Source organism: Scomber scombrus, chromosome 23 (assembly GCF_963691925.1).
Source record: "Scomber scombrus chromosome 23, fScoSco1.1, whole genome shotgun sequence".
NCBI lineage: Eukaryota > Metazoa > Chordata > Actinopteri > Scombriformes > Scombridae > Scomber > Scomber scombrus.
The window spans coordinates 3,676,422-3,697,366 of record NC_084992.1 but is presented as its reverse complement, the minus strand read 5'-3'; the positions used below and the strand labels follow the sequence as shown (position 1 = coordinate 3,697,366).

General features: G+C 37.4%; 2 protein-coding genes across 3 annotated transcripts in view; both read left to right on the top strand.

Annotated features, from left to right (window-relative positions):
* Window positions 1–20,945, top strand: part of LOC134006179 (zinc finger protein 208-like) — a 1,001,836-nt gene that overhangs the window by 251,099 nt on the left and 729,792 nt on the right. The window lies entirely within an intron of this gene.
* On the top strand, window positions 5,784–14,327 carry LOC134006210 (uncharacterized). Of its 2 annotated transcripts, none has more exons than XM_062445301.1 (8): window positions 5,784–6,321; window positions 10,967–11,043; window positions 12,144–12,328; window positions 12,998–13,081; window positions 13,208–13,434; window positions 13,823–13,927; window positions 14,013–14,041; window positions 14,154–14,327. In XM_062445301.1, exons 2-7 carry the CDS (start codon window positions 10,974–10,976, stop codon window positions 14,026–14,028), a joined length of 687 nt encoding a protein of 228 aa, XP_062301285.1. In that variant the 5' UTR covers window positions 5,784–6,321; window positions 10,967–10,973; the 3' UTR covers window positions 14,029–14,041; window positions 14,154–14,327. The 2 variants fall into 2 exon arrangements, with proteins under 2 accessions (XP_062301285.1, XP_062301286.1); XM_062445302.1 differs by lacking the exon at window positions 5,784–6,321 and adding an exon at window positions 7,665–7,677.

The window sequence follows — 20,945 nt, the reverse complement described above, 5'->3', positions numbered from 1 at the left end:
ACAGTTAATTGTATTTATTTTTATGTTTAATTATCATTATTATTGCTATTATAATTACCTATATGTGCCTTCTTGTTCTGTATTGTTCTCTGTAAAACTAACACAATGTAATAAACAGATGTTAAAAAAAAGAAGAAAATAGTGATGATGATGATGATGATAGATAATTATTACCTGTGACTAATTGTCCCGGAAGGTATGAAGAGGCGGAGGTGCGCAGAGTGACGTGGCTGTGCTGCGGGTCCTGGGGTTGAGCACGGATGTGGCCGGGAATCATTTCCTGACAGGAGGCTTGGTTGGCTCCACGGGAGAACGACGAGGTGGACGGAGCCAGAGACAATAAGACCACACCCACCCCAAAATAATGGAGGTAGAGCTTCATCTATACACACATACAAACAGATATAATTCACAGGTCTGCTTTCAACAATGACATTTCTACCAACAAAAGTAAAATCTGACTGCTGGCATGAAGGTTGAGGACATTTTGGGTTACCCACATTTCCATATTTTCCCATCTTTTCCCATTTACACTCTCTCCAAACAAACTGAACTGCATTTCTCTGGCAATACTCTTAGTTTTCTTATTGTCAACCAATCCTATGAAAAGACCAAAACCAACAAAGCGATTTCCAACTGCCTCAGCTTGTCTGTCGTTCTCACCCCCAACCCTGGACAAACCAAGTCACAAGTACATAATTTTTTTGATATGCCTAGTAGTCAAAACAAACTATGGTGGAGGGACCTGGTTGCCGAGTGATTACACCAGATAGGCAAAATACTTAACCACAACTATCCCCCGATGGTTGCACCAACGTGTGTTGGAATAGTTTCCCCTGATGAGCAGGTTGGCTCCCTTAGTGATGGCCTCTGTCATCAGTGAATGAATGTCCGCCTTTAGATACACACACAATGCTTGATAGACAAATTAATTCATTGTTGGTTTTTGTCTTTTCGTGGAGTTTATTAACAATAAGAAGTGCTGACTAATGACTTTAATAATATATAATCACTTAAGTAAGTGCGTACTGAAAATATTCAAATATTCACTAAAATATAAAAAATTAGGTACAAATTTAAGATCACATTTTTAAAAAAGAAGAAGGAAAGAAAACAAATGATTTGTGAGAGAATATGATGAATAAACTAGACCCAATAAATCATTTTAACAAAGGAAACATTTATACCTTCAGCCATTGTATACTAATATAACATTTTTATAAAAGTATAAAAGCAAAAACACAAGAGAAAGAAGCACTAAAACAATTTAAAGTGAGAGAAAGGCCAATTAAACAGGTGAGTCTAAAGTTGCTTTTTAAGGTTTTCAATAAATATTATCTAAATGTAAAAAGATGACCAATAATTGGATGAATAGTGCAGTAATGAACAGGAGAGAGAAGACGTTTTGATTAAATATGTACATAAGCATCTTTACCTTGTGGTCCAGAAATGGTTCAGCACCTCAGCGGTTCTTCTTCGGTTATAAATATATATTATAATAATATATAAATAGTCACTTCCTCTCAATTTCCAGTCTAGTTGTTGTGATTGTTCGGTGTGTAAAAGCTCCTCGACTGTTTGAGTCCCAAAGTGTTTAAAATGAGTGAAGATGAGCTTGAAGTTTGGAGAGATTTTGGGGTCCAGCAGGATCTGGTGGGGGGGGGGTCAGGGGTCGGGGGTAGAACCAGATTATGTAGAGCTGCAGGTCGTATCCCTGAGCACATTACATGTTTTTAATGTTTTTAATGTTAAAAGAGGAAAAATAATAGTTTGTTATAAACACGGTCGCCCATAAAGTTGGAATAATTTAGTTTTCAGACACATTCCTCTTTTTATTTTCTATTTTTACACATCAGTAATCACCTTTGATCAGGTGCAATGAGATTGATCAATACAATTTTGAGAATATTTACACTTTATCTATTAAGAATAAATCACATTGTCACAATCATTTCATGGAAAGAGGTACCGTGTTTCTATGTATGGAAGCCAAAATGTGTCAAAATATGGTTACATTTTATTTCTTTATCTTGATCATGAAATTTGATTTTTTTTAAATATATATATCAGAATAGCAACTCTAATTTTTAAAGTTTTTAATTTATATTTAATTAATTAAATTAAATTTTTTTTTCTCAATTCAGTTTTATTTATAGAGCACCAAATCACAACAGAAGTTTATCTCGGGGCACTTTTCACACTCACACACACACACACACACACACACACACACACACACACACACACACACACACACACACGAATACGTACAGATGGAGAATGGGGAAGATGAGAAGAGGAGTGAAGTCGGTTATGTAGCTCATACATTTTATATGCTTGTGGTGTGACGGCAGTTTCACATTACACTGCGGAAAGAGAGGCTTCTTTTCTAGGTGAGGTATTTCTATGAGATTAAGACCCCCGACGCACACACACACACACACACATACACACACACACACACACACACACACACACACACACACACAGAGACAAACTAACAGGATGTACACCAGCTGTAGCCACCTCCATCCAGGATCCCCCTCCCAATACATTGCTGTTGATCTTTTCTCTTTTACCCCTCCTACACCACTCCCCTCCCTCTCCCTCCTTCTCCCCGCCTCTGCTGCAGGCTGCTCTGATGGCTGCTGCCAAAAAAAACCCATTACAAATATGTCGTCAAACCTGAACGACGTCCCCTACATGTGTCCGTAAGGTAAAGAGCAACAAGCTTTGATGAACCTGTTTTAACTCACGTTGAGGATAGAAATACGGACATTCAGAGCTCGTATCAGCAGTAAGACTCAACACTTAACAAGGAGCTGTTGTGGATGAGGAGGAGACTTTACAAGAATATCTACGACTGAACTCAGGTAAGTGCGCAAAGACTAGATACCCTTAAAAAAATGAATGTATGTCACACTTAACCTTACTGTATGTAGCATGTATAAGCAACATGGCCGACGGGTTATATAACACAGTAGAGTGCAGCTCAGAGCAGATATAAAGACTTTTTAAAGTGTTTATTAAAGTGTTTGTGTTGTTTAATTTGTAGCTGATGCATAACAAGTTGATTTATGATTGACAAACACATTATAAAATCGCTGTAAATCATGTTTAATGGTTTATTTTAATTATTTATATGGCAACTTTTTAAGTTAGAAAGTGCTTCACTGTAAAAAATAACTATAAAAAAGTCAAGGCAATTAAAAAAATGACCATCAGTTAAGAAAAAACTGTGATTAAAATACATTTTAATAAGATATTTAAAATATAAAATATAAACATATTTTTATAGTGTACTTTAGTTGTTTCTTCTTTCCTCTCCCATTAATCAATTCACGACCCTTCAGATGTATCCGCTGACCCTTTGGAGGGACCCGACCCCTAGGTTGGGAACCACCGAACTAAATTATCTTTATATATAAAATATGTAACAATGCTGCTCACCAACTGATAATGACCCCTACTTGATACTTAAAGTACAATTTGTTGTTAACTCTTATGCACCTTACAGTATTTTGGATTTTAAATGGGACTTTTACTTGTAGAGTATTTTGAATTTTATTATTTTTACTACATTTTCTGATCGTGGCTTCATCAGCTGATAGAAAGTTTATTGTTAAAGCAAAAATAAAAAGGAGGGGTACTGTAGGACTAACTTAACTTCCTCCTTCTCCTTTTCGAACATTGAATGCCGTATTTAAATTGCGTACTACGATGTTGATAGAAAACATCATGATATGGTTGCTGATGTATTTATATATATATTATATTAACTGCATTTACATACTGTAGCAGGTTGGTTTACATAGAATTAAGTTTCAGCCTTTTTTTTTTATTAAGACTGTCTGTCACATGTCTGCAAGCAGAACAAAATGTTCCTGTTCCTGTTCCCACAATACCAACCAACTCATATTCTAACAAGCTCAGTTCACCAAAAAAAGGTTTTAAAACCAATTGCCTCACTTTTACCCAGCAAACGTCTAATAAACAACTCAAAGTTAGGTGTAAACATTGTTTTCCAGTGAGTTTGCTGTTAGATTGCAGGTTAGTTTACTTATAGACGTTCAGCTATCTCACTAAAGACTCGTATGTGGTATTACACCATTACTTCAACTTAACTTCTTCCCCGTGATTTAAACTACAAGCCACAATCACCCATTTACACACATATTGGAGGCTGCTATGCAAGGTGTTTACTCAAGAGGAGAAAGTAATCATTACACACACACACGGGGCGACTGTGTCAATTATATATATATTTATTATTATGTTAATTTATTTTACTTCATCATGTTTAAAAGTCTCTGCTACTGATGTAAGTTTTGTTTGAAGAAACTGAATTCATGTTTTAAAAAGGGAAGACATAATAAGCTCAGGCTTCAGTCTACACCTTTTTTTTGGTCAAAGAAAACAAAAGAGAATAAAAGAGTAGTATAATTTGTAAGAGAAACATAAAGGAATGAGGAAAGAATGATGATATATTAACCCTATAAAACCTGAACCATCAAATAATTGCCAGAAAATTAAGTAAAACTAAAAACTAAAGTTTATTGGACCTTTTAAAAGATTAATTAAATAACACTTTGCATCTATGGGTTTTGTTTTGTATCATATTTGATACACAATTTTTTGCAATTCATTTTTCATAGCATGATTTTTTTAAACACATGAAAACATATTGAATACAACTTTTTTAAGGTCCTGCATGAAGCTCATAACACCTTTTAAACTTGTTTATGCATGATAATAATATGTAATGCATGAAATGACAGATTTACAGATAAATGACTTCTATACCTGCTGAATATAATCTGATAAAAACACATTTTCAACAGGAATTTACCATAAAATAAGCTTCTAAATATTTAGTAATTAAACATTGCATTGGTTCATCTTTGTACTACACGTATCTGATTGTATGAAATATGATCACACTGATGATTTAAAGGTCTCTAAAACTCTTTATTTATCCAATATGATACACTTGGTGATACAGGGTTAAGTGTTTTGTTTATATATCTTATCACTTTTTCTCTTATCTTCGTTTTGTTTGTTTTGTTTTGTTTGCATGAAAATCTGTTCACGAAATTATTGTGAATTTATTTTGTAAATGATCGGAAAAATAAAACTTACCTAACTTAACCATAATTATATCAACATTCATTATACTGGGCATATAAGCAAGCGAGACATTTGTATCTGAAAATGAGCTCATGAGCCAGTTTGGGTTTAGGACTTGTTGCTATGACAACAGTTCCAGATTAATTTTAAGCCAATTTTAAGTTTCGAAAGAACCCGAAAAAAAGTCCAGTCTCTTACTCGGTCATCCTCATGTGGGATAAAACACGTAGCAGGAAACCAACTAGAAATAACTAATGCTCATGAGCCGGTTTGGGTTTAGAACTTGTTGCTATGACAACAGTTCCAGAATTCCAGGAAACCAACTAGAAATAACTAATGCTCATGAGCCGGTTTGGGTTTAGAACTTGTTGCTATGACAACAGTTCCAGAATTCCAGGAAACCAACTAGAAATAACTAATGCTCATGAGCCGGTTTGGGTTTAGAACTTGTTGCTATGACAACAGTTCCAGAATTCCAGGAAACCAACTAGAAATAACTAATAAATCAACACACACTACTCGGGCATGTGGAGAAGAAATACAAACAGATTTGGATGCTTAGAGTGTAAATGACTTTTTTAACATGTTGGATTACACCAACACTTTATCTTTGTAATAATTTAATGTTTAAGGGCAGATGGTGTTATAACATCTTGACTAAAGACTCTTAACTCTTGACGTTTCTTTACAAAAAATGTGAAGATTGAAAGACTATGGATGGTGATGTTTGTATTGTTCTTATTGACTATAATAACTATTGACTATTAAAGCCACGTTTTTATTGTTAAACGTCTCAAACCGGCTCAAACAATGAGATCAAACAGGAGTCACTGGATGCTCAATCTATAATATGTGACTAAGCTCCGTAGATGTGACATTAAACACTACTCAAACAGCTGCTGTTGCCTCAAGGCGGTTAACCTTTGTGTCGTCCTCCCGGGTCAAATTGACCCCGTCTGTTTTGACTGTTCCTTCCTTCTTTCCTCCCTTCATTCCTTGACTCGAGGACAACAGGAGGGTTAAATATGTTTCTTATCCAGACTCATATCCAGTTCCTTCTCCTTCTCCTCCCCTTTGCACTGACAAATAAAACATTTTTTTTTTTTTTTTTTTACGAGAATATGTGAACTCTTGTGGAAGTACAAGTACAAGGTTCATCTTCAGGTTGGTGGTCAAAGCAAACAGAGCAGACAGGTTTGTTTTCTCTTCTCTATATTCTTTATATTTACATTTAGTTTTGGATCAAATTTAGTGTCAAAGTCTCCTGAAACATCTTATTTGTATTTTGGAATATTGAATGTTTTTATTTGTGATGTATCAGCACTTTTCAACCTCAGTGAATAACAACCACAACTCTAAAATATGGTCAAGACAGCAAAGGTTCGAGGGGAAATTGTTTGTAAAAACTACGTAAAATTCTAATAAGGCATCTTGAAAAGGGATACATAGAAGTTTCTCTTCTCAAGTATGTTTATTGAGTTTTCTTTGTTCTTATAAACACAATAAACATAATTTAACCCTGTATAGCCAAGTGTATCATATTGGATACATGAGTTTTAGAGACCTTTAAATCTTCAGTGTGATCATATTTCATCCTGAAAACCTGATGTATAAACAATCAGATACATGTAGTACAAAGATGAACCAATGCAATGTTGAATTACTACATATGTTGTAGCTTATTTTATGGTAAATTCATGTTGAAAATGTGTCAAATTAGATTCAGCAGGTATAGAAGTCATTTATCTGTAAATCTGTCAATTTTCATTTTATTTCATTTCATGCATTATATATTATTATCATGCATAACAAAGGTTGAAAGGTGTTATCAGCTTTATGCAGGACCTTAAAAAAGCTGTATTCAATATGTTTTCATGTGTTTAAAAAAATCATGCTATGAAAAATAAATTGCAAAAAATACTAACAATACTCATAGATGCAAAGTGTTATTTAATTAATTTGTTTTAATTACTTGTCAGAAGGTCCAATAAACTTTGGCAGTTATTTGATGGTTCAGGCTTTATAGGGTTAAAAAAAGCTCAGCTCAACATTGGTCTGGATAGTCGGCATGGAAACACAGTTACAGTCATAGATGTAAGATATGACTCAGTAGTGCAATGCATAGGAATAAAAAGTAAAACCCTAAAAAGCTCAGATGACATAGTTGCAATTACGACGTTATTAGCAAGATACGGAGATATGGAGTCCACATTTCAAAAGTTCTTATTTAATTTCCGTCATCTAAAGAGACAAAAATACACACACACAAAATAAAAAGGCACATTAAATGAAGTACCAACATGCAGAACTTGCTCTTGCACATCCAAACACTGCAATGTCTTTGTTCTTTATCAACAGAACATTTGCATAGATGGTCACGACGATTGGAGGTGTTGCTTCAGTAGCCGAAACCTCGTAATTTACTCACTAGTATATCAGTAACTACATTTTTATAGGTTCTTTTTTAACGAGCATATTAAACTATTGTGGATACTTCCGCAGTACAAAGTCCATCTTTAGGTTGGTAGTTGGTGCAGACAGAGCAGACAGGTGGGTTCGTCTCCTTAAAACTTACATTTAGTTCAATTTAATCTCCTTTAACATCGTATTTGTATTTTCTGTGATAATGTCCGATTGGCACTCTTTAACCTCAGTGTCAGATATCTGTTTGTTGTGCAGGATAATGTTCAGCTGTGTCATGAATAAAAATATAAAGGCATCTTGAAAAGGGCTGCAAAATATACTGTTACATTAAATAGAGTACCAGTGTTGAGTGCAGCCTTTCTGTAGCAAGGTGGAAAGTAAAGAGTGAGGAAAATAGTACATAATGATACCTTTTCTACCTTTTCTACCTGTTTATTCTGCTCTGTTCTGCAGTATTTCTGTGTATCAACACTTGACTTTTTTTGTCGTTAACCCTCTCTCGCTTATGAGCTGTCATTTTTTAATCTATATTCTCTCTTTTACTCGCTTGTACGTGTTCCTGGATCATCATTTATGTGTATTTATTTGCATACTTTATAACATTGTTTAAGGTTTAAGGGATCTTTATTCTTTATTCACTCCATGTGGGGACTTGCCTCCCTATCACTTAAATCATTAACAATTAGGGTGAAGACTTAGTTTAAGGTTAAAGTTAAAGTCACGGGTGGAATATAACTAAGTATTGTATTTAATTATAATTTTGAGGTACTTTTACTTTACTGTAGTATTTCCATGTGAGGCTACTTTCTACATCTCAGAGGGAAATATTGTACTTTACTGTAGTACAGTTTGAGGTACTTATACTTTACTGTAGTACAGTTTGAGGTACTTGTACTTTACTGTAGTACAGTTAGAGGTACTTGTACTTCACTGTAGTACAGTTAGAGGTACTTGTACTTCACTGTAGTACAGTTTGATGTCCTTGTACTTTACTGTAGTACAGTTTGAGGTACTTGTACTTTACTGTAGTACAGTTTGAGGTACTTATACTTTACTGTAGTACAGTTTGAGGTACTTGTACTTTACTGTAGTACAGTTAGAGGTACTTGTACTTCACTGTAGTACAGTTAGAGGTACTTGTACTTCACTGTAGTACAGTTAGAGGTACTTGTACTTCACTGTAGTACAGTTTGATGTCCTTGTACTTTACTGTAGTACAGTTAGAGGTACTTGTACTTCACTGTAGTACAGTTTGAGGTACTTGTACTTTACTGTAGTACAGTTTGAGGTACTTATACTTTACTGTAGTACAGTTTGAGGTACTTGTACTTTACTGTAGTACAGTCTGAGGTACTTGTTCTTCACTGTAGTACAGTTAGAGGTACTAGTACTTTACTGTAGTATTTCCATGTGATGCTACTTTCTACATCTGAGAGGGAAATATTGTACTTTCTACTCCACTACATTTATTTGACAGCTTTAGTTACTTTTCCGATGTAGATTTGACTCAATGGATAATATAACAAGCTTTTAAAATTGTTAAAGATGAAAATCACAATTTGCAGCACAGAGCAAAACATCAAGTACCTCAAACCAGAGCTTATATATAATAATATGTATGTGGTTATACAGAGAAGAGGAACAAGACAGGACAGCCACAAGACATGTTGAAGCTTAAGAGACAGGAATGACGCAATTCTGCCTACAGCTGTATACATTATAAATTCTTTAGGATTATTTTAGGTGCTGAAGAAGCAGGTATAAAGGTTAAAGGGCTTAGCAAACAAAGGGGAAGGAATGGGGCAGGGTTAGAGTTAGGGTTGATGAGATGAGCACCATGGCAACAAGGGTTAGGGTTAGAGTTAGGGTTAGACAACAAAATGTAAATACTGTAGTTTTGCAGTAGCAGAGTCTATGATGTGGCAGGGTGGAGCATTTCTAGAGGTTAGATTACAGATATAAATCAAGTGCAGCTGGTGTGGCTCCGCTGGGACTCTGAGACTCCTGCAGGCTACACACACATATACAGGGAGTGGCAACAGGTTAGAGACACTGAATAGCGAGGTAGAGGGTGTGGTAGACGATGCTCCAGGGGCAGATGTAACAATAGTAATCTAACAATATATAGGTGAGTGAGTCAGTGGGACCAAGCCTCTACTTTTACTGAAATAATTAAAGCCTCCTGAGGTTCAAGACCGGTGGTGAGTACTTTGTGTCCGCTGGGAAAAAATTAGATTCTGTTTGCTTATGGCTTCAGAGATTTATGAATTTATGAATTGTGTACACAAGGTTTTCATGTTAAGTATCAGATTACCACCACTAAAGCACACATTATATGTATTGCATGATCGTATTTCTATTAATGTAATTTTTCATCTTATGTCATATTGTTTTATTTGACATGTCCTTTTCATGTGAGGCAGTTGGTGCGTTTCTTGTATGAAAGATGCTCTACAAATAAAGTTATTATTAATGATTGTAATTTCTCACTGCCAATACTTATTATACAATATGATTTTTCATGTGGGTCTTTTACTCGTAATGAAGTATTTTTACATTGTTGCATTGCTACTTTTACTCAAGAAGGTAAAGGTTAGGTTAACCTTTGTGTCGTCCTCCCGGGTCAAATTGACCCCGTCTGTTTTGACTGTTCCTTCTTTCCTCCCTTCCTTCCTTCCTTCCTTCCTCCCTTCCTTCCTTCCGTCTGTCCTTCCTTCCTTCCTCCCTCCCTCCTTCTTTCCTTCTTTCTTTCCTTCCTCTCTCTTTCCTCCCATCCTTCTGTCCTTCCTTCTTTCCTCCCTCCCTCCTTCTTTCCTTCCCTCCTTCCTTTCTTTCCTCCCCCCTACCTTCCTCCATTCCTTCTTTCCTCTGTACTTCTTTCCTCCCTTCCTCTTTTCCTTTCTCCCTCCCTCCTCCCTTCCCTCATTCCTTCTTTCCTCCATCCTTCCTTCCTTCCTCCCTTCCTTCTTTCCTTTCCTCCCATCCTTCTGTCCTTCCTTCTTTCCTCCCTCCCTCCTTCTTTATTTCCCTCCTTCCTTTCTTTCCTCCCCCTACCTTCCTCCATTCCTTCTTTCCTCTGTACTTCTTTCCTCCCTTCCTCTTTTCCTTTCTCCCTCCCTCCTCCCTTCCCTCCTTCCTTCTTTCCTCCATCCTTCCTTCCTTCCTCCCTTCCTTCTTTCCTTTCCTCCCTTCCTTCATCCCTTCTTTCCTTCCCCCCTTCCTTCTTCCCTACTTTCCTTCCTTCCTCCCTTCCTTCCTTCCTTCCTGCTTTCCTTCCTTCCTTTCTTCCTTCCTTCCTTCCTTCCTTCCTTCCTTCCTTCCTTCCGTGACTCGAGGACAACAGGAGGGTTAAGGGGAGACTTTAGGAAATGTAATATCCTCTTAAGTGATGGAAACATGAATGTGTGTGTTACAGGTAGAGGATGTTGCGTGTGTTGGTTCCTCTCGTACTGTTGGCCCTGACTGAGACGTCCACCTCACAGTCCGATTCAGGTAAGAAAACAAATCAGATACAATCTCCTACATTTTCTTCAATCTATCTGGCTTGTTTATTATAATTGAGGAATACTTCAGCCAAATGCAACTGTAGACATCTTATATATTTTAAAAGTTTCAATTTAGTAATGTGTCTGATGGGACAAAGTCTGCCTTGATGGCACCTGTTTGGGCAGCAATGCTTCACTTTCAACCCCATGTGGACCTCATGGAGCACTGCTATGCAAACAATTCATACACACAACACAATACACAAGATTTGAATATTTTTAAATATTTCCTCCTCCTTGTGATTCAATGTACATTTGCCTGTGTTAGCTTATGTGCTCCCAGAGAGGTGATTTATCTGCTGACCCTTTGGAGGGGCCCCACCCCTAGGTTGGAAACCACTGGACTAAACTATCTAACTGTATATAAAGTAGTGTAAACTAGCTCCACCTCCAGCAGCTACAACAGTAACATGCTGCTCTAACACTGATGCTTCACTATTAATAATCTAATGATGTCATATATAATAATATATCAGTCAGAGGACCAAACCACTACTTTACTGTAATACTGCATACTACATCACTCATAATACTGCAGTACTTTTACTGTAATACTGCATACTACATCGCTCATAATACTGCACTACTTTTACTGTAATACTGCATACTACATCACTCATAATACTACAGTACTTTTACTGTAATACTGCTACTACATCACTCATAATACTGCAGTACTTTTACTGTAATACTGCATACTACATCGCTCATAATACTGCAGTACTTTTACTGTAATACTGCATACTACATCACTCATAATACTGCAGTACTTTTACTGTAATACTGCATACCACATCACTCATAATACTGCAGTACTTTTACTGTAATACTGCATACTACATCGCTCATAATACTGCAGTACTTTTACTGTAATACTGCATACTACATCGCTCATAATACTGCAGTACTTTTACTGTAATACTGCATACTACATCGCTCATAATACTGCAGTACTTTTACTGTAATACTGCATACTACATCACTCATAATACTGCAGTACTTTTACTGCAATACTTTAAATACACAGTGTATGTTTCTCTCTCTCAGGCCTTGTCTCAGAGTACAGGTTATTTGATGTTGTGTGGGGCCCCAGCAACCCAGTGGCGACTACGATTGCCAATTCATCTTTTTTCATCGAGAAGCTGCGGTCTCGTAACCTGACGGAGAGCAGCTACAACAGATTCATCGACCATGACGCGCATTATCTGCGTGGAATCAGCCACGTACTGGAGGTGAGAAGTCATTTCAGTCACACTCATGTTCACCAGAGAATGCGATTGGTCTAATAAGCAACAACACAGAGCTGTCAGGACACTTTGCTCTCACACGCGCTGCATTGATAGTCACACATGCGTACACAGACACTCTCTAGCGCGCACTCTTGCATGCTCGCTCCAGTTTCCAGGAGATTGTATCTCATTTGGGGAACGTCAGAGAGCTGCTATCACTATGCGGGACACTACCGGAACTTCCTGGAGAGTTGGAATGCCTGAATAGTGGCTTTTACCCACTGCTCTTTTTTCTTTCTATTTTTTATAGTTTTATTATTATAATGACAGTGACTAAGACTGTAAGTATTGTACATGCACATGTGGTTTATGGTCAAGAGCTCTGATGGTGATCCAGACCATCAGATCTGTGTATCACAAGCAAAATCCTAAATAACTGATATTGTATAAAGCTGTAGGCAGAGAACAAACTGAGTCACCCCTCTCTTAATCTTCAACATTTTTGTGGCTGTTCTGCTTTGTTCCTCTTCTCTGTTTAACCACACAAAATTGTTTGGGCTCTGGTTTGAGTGAGTTGACGTTTGCTCTGTGCTGCAAATGTGATTTTGTTTCCCTATCTGAGGTGATTTGGTGTGATTGGTGGTGATGTAAGTGTCCTGTTTCTTCCCACAGGCCCCGATTAATAGTCTCCAGGAAGCAGATGACGTGAGGTCACTACTGCAGGACACACTTAAACACTACACAAGCAGAAACCAGGTGAGACTGGATGCATTTACAGAATGGCAGCCAAGTCAGATTAAATTGACCCACTGATCAGAAGAAATCAGAGGGAATTTAATGTCAAAGATGAGAATATCAACTCTTCACTGTCTCCTCCTCCAGACCTCCCTTGCCTCACTTACCCCACCATGGCTCAACTACACACTCAGGTGTTTCAAATCTATGGTTAAGGAGGAGCCGGTCTATTGGCTGGTGGCTCTGTCAGCCCGGGCCTCTTTCCTTAACCTGCTGGTGGAGGGCCGGTGCAGTAAAGATCAGGTCGAACAGTCCAGCACCTTCTACAAGCAGTGGTGCGACGACAATATGGTGGAGTCCCATTGGATGCAAAGGTACATTTTACATAGATGTTTGATGTAGTTCCACACAGGTAAACTTTAATTGGAGGGTATTATTCCATAGTTAGATAACAGCAAACTGAATGATTCATTGAAAGCGGCACTCCTTTTTATTTTATACATAAAGGTCAGTTCCCTCATTGGTTCATTTTAGCCTGATCCCTGGGAGCACCTGTGCCGAATTCTCCCAGTTACTATTGGCATTTTCAAACCTATAGTTTGTTATGTACAGTCCGAATTAACATTGGGGGGGGGGACCTTGAAGGATGGATTTGCATTTTTTAAAGTCTGTTTTTAAACAACAGTCAGGTTTGAAACTTCAAACATGAAGCTTCAGCTGTCCAAATGCATCAAATCAGGTTGTGTTTCTTGTGTGTTACAGGTACAAAACTATTTTAGAGGGACACAAGGATCAGATAAATCCCGATACAGCCATCAACATCTTCAGAGTGCAGATGATGAACCAGAAGAGCTTCTACAGGGCTTTGTAAGAACAAGTCAATACATACAGTTGTTGATGTATCTGTGTATGGGGGTCAATGTGTGTCTCATTGTGTGTGTTTCTGCTGCAGAGACCCTGATAAATGATGACAAGGTGAAGGTAAGCCACACATAAAATATACAAAAAAATCCATCTTAACAAGTAATTTAGTGTAAGTTATTTTATACAATTCATCTGGTCATAATTTTAAACTCTATTTTTGTATTTACAGCACTTTTCTCAACAACCTTTTGAAACAAGACTGAAACAGAGCATCGGGATCAAGGAAATAACCTGATATATCTTCCATGATTTTTTCTTGTACTCACAATACCTTATGTCAAAAATGTTGAATTTAAGATACATTAGACTTGCCTTTTGAATATGGTGAGGTATGAAGTGAAATCACAATCCAAATTTCTCTCAAAGAATTGGAGTATTTTAGAGGGAGAGAAGTGTCCAAACCACCTGTCCGCAAGGGTTCCTCAAGGGTCAGTGTTCGGTCCCCTTCTCTTCTCAATATACATCACCTCACTTGGTGCAATCATCAGTTCTCATACCATGGCTATGCTTACGATACACAGTTCTTCTTATCATTTCCATTGCAGCCAGTTCTTTTATACAACAGATCAATATCCAGCTCAAATCTACCCAACTCATGATCACAAGGTCTGCCCGAAACATTGATGTCATGGCCGTCGACCAACTGAGCTTAATGGTTCATGTGGCCTTGATTGCTCAGTCGCATCAATTCGTCCTGTACAACATCAGGAAGATCAGACCTTACCTCCATCTCCTTATTGGCAGACTGACCTCCTACAAACTTCTGCAGATGATCCAGAACGTGGTGGTGCTTCTGGTCCTCAACCAGCCCAAAACAGCACGTGTACCCCCTTCTGTTCATATCCATAAAACAGCAACTAAAACAGCTCATGCCTACCTGAACTCCCTCATTTAGGTCTATGCTCCCTCCCGCACCTGATACTACTCACATTAGTCCGTCCTGACTAGATCCTTGTTTGTGTTCTTAGATGTTTGTCGCTTTGCATGAAAGCATCTGCTAAAAGAAATTGTTACATTGTGTATTTTTATTATCTTGTTTGTGATGATTTTGTGTCTATTTAAATGTAAAAATGTAAATCAACTTTATCCAGTCCTCCACTTCATTCCTCTTCTATCTCTAATTTAGTGCCGTTCTTCTGCTTATTTGAGCCAGATTGATTTGAATGTATCGTTTACAATGAGGAATATAATTTTATTTTACTTCTGACAGTCTTAATCTGTCCGTGTTTACCGTATCTTTGTTCCCACATACAAAAACAATAAATGGAAATAGAAATATGTGACACTTTATCTTTATCTGTGTTTTTCTTTATATCTGTGTGTGCTGTTTACACTCAGTTTGGTGATGTTAAGGAAGCACAGATACCTGTCTCTGTCTCCCTCTGCAGGATAAGACTAGACACTGCACCCCAGCAGTATTTCACTTACTACAGTACAGAAACAACCATCTGTAGTACTTTATTCTGCTGTTACTGCTACTGTTTCTCCTACTTCTTAAACTACTACTACTACCACCAATATTTACAAGTATGATTAGATCTACGACATCTACCACTACTATAACTTCTACTTCCTAAACTTCTACTACTACTATTTCCAGTACTTCTACCACTACTGCTACTACTAGTATTACTGCCTTTACTACTACTACTCCTGTACTTATTCCTTACTGTTGCTTCTACCAATATCACTAATGAATATAAATGTATTTCTACTTCTGGTTGTAATAACTGTACTGCCCCTATTGCTGCTAATATTACTATTGTTGTAACTTTCCTATTGTAGTACCTTGACTTTCTACTATTTTAACTATCACTACTTCTACTACAAGGACAACTCCCACTATTACTGCTTGTACTGCACCTGCTAGTCTGATAGTCAATACTAAAACTATTATTACTTCTACCTCTGCTGTTGCTGGCATTACTACTACTACAACTGCTACTACCACGGCTAATACTACTACAACTACTAGTACTGTTATTATCACATTTACTACTTCTAACTACCCTGAAACTGCCACTTTTACTACTATTACTATTACAACCACAACTACAATACCACTTTTATTGCTATAACTACTGTACTACTACTACTACTACATCTATTGCCACTGATACCACAACAACTGTTGATTCTACAGTTACAATAACCAGTGTATTAGTTGAAACTAAAACTATTATTTCTTCAATGCCTGCAGTTGCTACTACTACTACCATTACTGTTAGTACTTCTGCCACCACTAGGCTACTGTAACTGCTGGAAGGCTACAACTGCTACCACTGTATTTGCAGTAGTTTCTACTCTAGGTGACACATTTCTTAAATAACTGTTAATTACTGTATTTCTATCCTAATACTACCACAACTTGGACTGTTTCTATCACTGACAGTATTACTACTACTTCTTAAACTACTGATACCAATGCTATGCTTATTATACAGTGTCAATCACTACCAGGGCCACCATTTAATTTAAAATACTACTACTGTACCTGTATTACTACCACTGGTACCTTGCTTTATCCACTGTCAATTAAATTAAAGAGTACGGTCTAGACCTGCTGTATATGAAAAGTGCCTCGACATAACTTTTTACCTACTGGTCATTTAACTCTCAGACTATACATGCTGGTAAATATGCCAATATGGTAATGATGAGTAATTTTAAGTAAAAAGGAGCCATCTTCCCACAAGAAAGACAACAAAATAGGTCATAATGTCAGTCAACAAAATCCACTTATAGTTACATTTGAGTGACAGACACCATCTAGCCGCTGTAATAATTATGACCCAGAGAAGTGGTGCAGGTCAGATGATGTCTATATAAGGTGACTAATTTCAATATTCTGAGGTGGCTGGTTAGGTGGAAGGTTAGATCCTAACTTGCAAAAAGTGGACTTAGTGTATTTTGCTGCAGTAGGCCGCTTTGCCGCCAGTTTAAAAACCATAACTACAATTGTCATAGTGTTTACTGCTGTCATGATGACGAAGGTTGCCTAACTTTAAGGAAGTGATAACCCACAACACATTTCAAGTGATCACTTTACCTTAACCTAACCAATGATGTGTAACAGTTTTGGAAAACATACACAAATTATGTCCTGCTGATGAAAGTACCTGATTAGAAAACGCTCCTATGGGTCTTTCTGGAATCACATGGTCAGACAACATCTTTGGTTGTTTAAGTTTGGAGGACTTGTTGGTCAAAAGTCTCATAAATATGACTTCTGAAATGGCGTTGAAAGAAAAGCTACAAATTCTAGGTTGAATTAAAAAAAAAGACTGTGTAGGATTTTAAAAACAAGGCAGGCATCATATAGTCTGAGATTGTCCAAGGTGAGAAGATTATACTTATGAATAATTATAATAACATGGTGGTATATAGTCAATATCTAACCCGAACCCTAATATAACCCTCATATAACCATAAATTAACCTTAACTTTAGACCAAGTCTTCACCCTAAAATCAATGACTTGTGTTAAGGGGTCTTGCTTTTGGTCCACATAAAGAAGAGGGGTCCCAACTATAACCTAACCCTTATATAACCCTAAATTAACACTAAATTAACCTTAACTTGAAACCAAATCTTTAATCTAAAATCAATGACTTACCTAAAGGGGTCTTGCTTTTGATCCCCATAAAGGAGAGGGGTCCCCACAATAACTTAACCCTAATATAACCCTTATATAACCCTAAATTAACCTTAACTTTAGACCAAGTCTTCACCCTAAAATCAATGACTTGTGTTAAGGGGTCTTGCTTTTGGTCCCCATAAAGGAGAGGGGTCCCCACAATAACCTAACCCTAATATAACCCCAAATTAACCCTAAATTAACCTTAACTTTCAACCAAGTCTTTACCCTAAAACCAATGACTTACCTAAAGGGGTCTTGCTTTTGGTCCCCATAAAGGAGAGGGGTCCCCACAATAACGTACCCCTATAACCCTAAATATCACCATTGTAACATTATTCAGAAATAAACCTTTACTTGAAACCAAATCTCCACCCTAAAACCAATGACTTACCTAAAGGGGTCTTGCTTTTGGTCCCCATAAACGAGAGGGGTCCTCACAATAACTTAACCCTAATATAACCCCAAATTAACCCTAAATTAACCTTAACTTGAAACCAAATCTTCACCCTAAAACCAATGACTTGTGTTAAGGGGTCTTGCTTTTGGTCCCCATAAAGGAGAGGGGTCCCAACAATAACCTAACCCTTATATAACCCTCATATAACCCTAAATTAACCTTAACTTTAAACCAAGTCTTCCCCCTTAAACCAATGACTTGTGTAAAGGGGTTTTGGTTTCGGTCCCCATAAAGCAGAGGAGTACCCACAAAATGACTGTGTAAACATACGTCCCAATAACAGGAGGAATACCTGTACCACACACACACACATACTGTACACACACACACACACATGCAGAGAGAGAGAGAGAGAGAGAGAGAGCGAGAGAAAGAGAGAGAGAGAGAGAGGAGGCGGAAACCTCCATCTGCCCTGCTCGGTGACCGACCCGTCATCCTCGGGCTCTCGCAGGGGAGAAACGGCACATCTCTCCGCCGTTTTTCCATCCCTGCTTCTTTCTTTTTCTTTTTTCTTTTTTTTTTTTATGTGGTTACTTCTCAACACCGTGAATGAGGAAACTGTGAGAGAAACGCGGAGGACAATGTGACAAAAGAATGGAAGAAATCTATAGTCTATATATAGGCTATGCCCCGGACTGCACCACCGCCGCCACCGCCGCCACCGCCGCCACCTGCCCTCCCGGTACCGGTAAGTCACGGAGCATAAAGAGGAGCAGGTTGTGTTGCAGAAGTAAAGGGGGGAGGAGAGAAAGAGAGCATCGTCTGTCCCGGGGCGGGTTACTGCAAAGGATGGATGCTAATTGACCCGTGGAAATGACTTTTGAGGTCTTGTGAGGTCGGGTTACCGTTCAGCCATGTTGCAGGAGATAGAAGGATGGAGGGAGGGAGAAAGAGAGAGAAAGAGGGAGGAGGGGACGGCAGGGCTTTTTGACACCTGCCCCCGTTCCCGGTAGCTTTAAAAAAATATATAGCATAGAGAAATCGGTAAAATGTCTTAAATTGTCGGTGAAGCAGCATTACGCCCTCTTACACCGGGGGATGACTTTCTGACTCGGTGTGTCGGTGAGTGAAGATAAAAAGCCATTCAGCCATGTTGCAGAGGGAAGGGGAGACAGAACACCGGGGGGGTTTTGACACCGACTGAACGACCGACCGACCGACACCGAGGGGAGACCATAGGGGAGAAAGGATGGAGAGGAGGTAGGGGAGGAGAGGGGGATGCAGCCTGCACTGTGTCGCCTAGAGACGGAGAGGCAGCAGGAGGAAGGAAACGGGGTCGAGTGAACCGAGGCTCGGTCTGACTCATGTTAACCGGATTTATGCACGAATTTCTATTTATTTGACCAGTGTCATTTTTTAATTATACATTTTTAATTGTTGTTATAAAAACCATAGGCCTTCATATATATTTCAATTTTTTTAATTATTTTTTTTAATTTATTTTTTAATATATTTTTATTTTCTGTCATTTACATTTTTGTAATTTTATTACTCGCCATAACAACTAGAGGCTTGGATATGTATATTAAAATGTATTTATTTATTTTTTATATATATATTTATTTTCAGTCATTTACATTTTTGTAAATGTATTATTCGCTATAACAGCCAGAGGCCTATATATATATATATATATATATATATATATATATATATATATATATATATATATATATAAAAAAACCTATATATATATATATATATATATAGGTTTTTTTTATTTATTTAATTGATTTAATTATATTTTTATTTTTGGTGATTATTTTTTCCAAATAACCTTTGTAATTTTTTGTTTTTATTTCTATATTTTAATTTTATTTTATTTTAATTTTCACCTTCCATTTATTATTATAATTATTATTATTTTATTAATATTATGATTATTAGTAGTAGTATTATTTTTTCAACAAACAACATACCAACACCAATATATTTAGACTTAATTTTAATGTTATATTGACAAATTTGTCAATACTTTGTCATTAAATTTTTAAACATTTTTATTTTATTTTATTTTATATTTTTCTAAATATACTTTCTTAAGTAGAAGTTGAATAATAATTATATATTTTTATATATATATTTTTTGCAGCAGGTGGCTTTGACATTTTTTATGTAATACCACAGCAAGATTTTTTTTTTAACATTGAAACGATAGTTTTTACTACAGAGAAGGGTTGATGTTAAATATTATATTTTAAATGTTTTTTTTTTTTGTGGTCACTTTAAGGGCAAGAAGTGATCAGCAGTAACAGCCAGTGGCAGACGGAAGTGGTTATTGAGGACTATTGATTATAATTGATGATTGTTTGTCGATGGGAAGGTCAGGGCAGGAGACGACACAGCAGGGTCCGTTACCATGGTGATAACTGGGATGATTTATCCCCTTATTATTGGGCCTTATCCATTCAATAATTTATTCATTCACAGATTCACTTTGTTCATGTTCCTTTTTCTTCTTCTTCTCCTCCTCCTCCTCCTCGTCTCCATCCCCTCCTCCCTTTATCTCTCGGTCTCTCTCCATCCTCCTCTGTCCTCCCTCGCCCTTCGCCCTCCTCGCTGTTTGTCTCTCTCTCTCTCCTCCTCCTTCTCTCTCAATCCATCTTCTTTCCTCTCTCCCCCCTTCTCCCCTCTTTCACCTCCCGTCTCTCCATCCATCTCTCTGTCTCTCTTTCAGGTCAATGAGATCCAGCGACAGCTCAGTCTGAACGGCAAATCCTCCCTCGTTTTTTTTTCCTTCAATTTCTCCTTTACTTCGATCTCCCTCTTTTTTTTTCTCTCTATCATGCTCTCCTCACTTCCATATGTTGGAGCAACACAGTCTTCTTATTTTAGCAGCGCTACCCTCCTCCTCTTCTTCCTCCT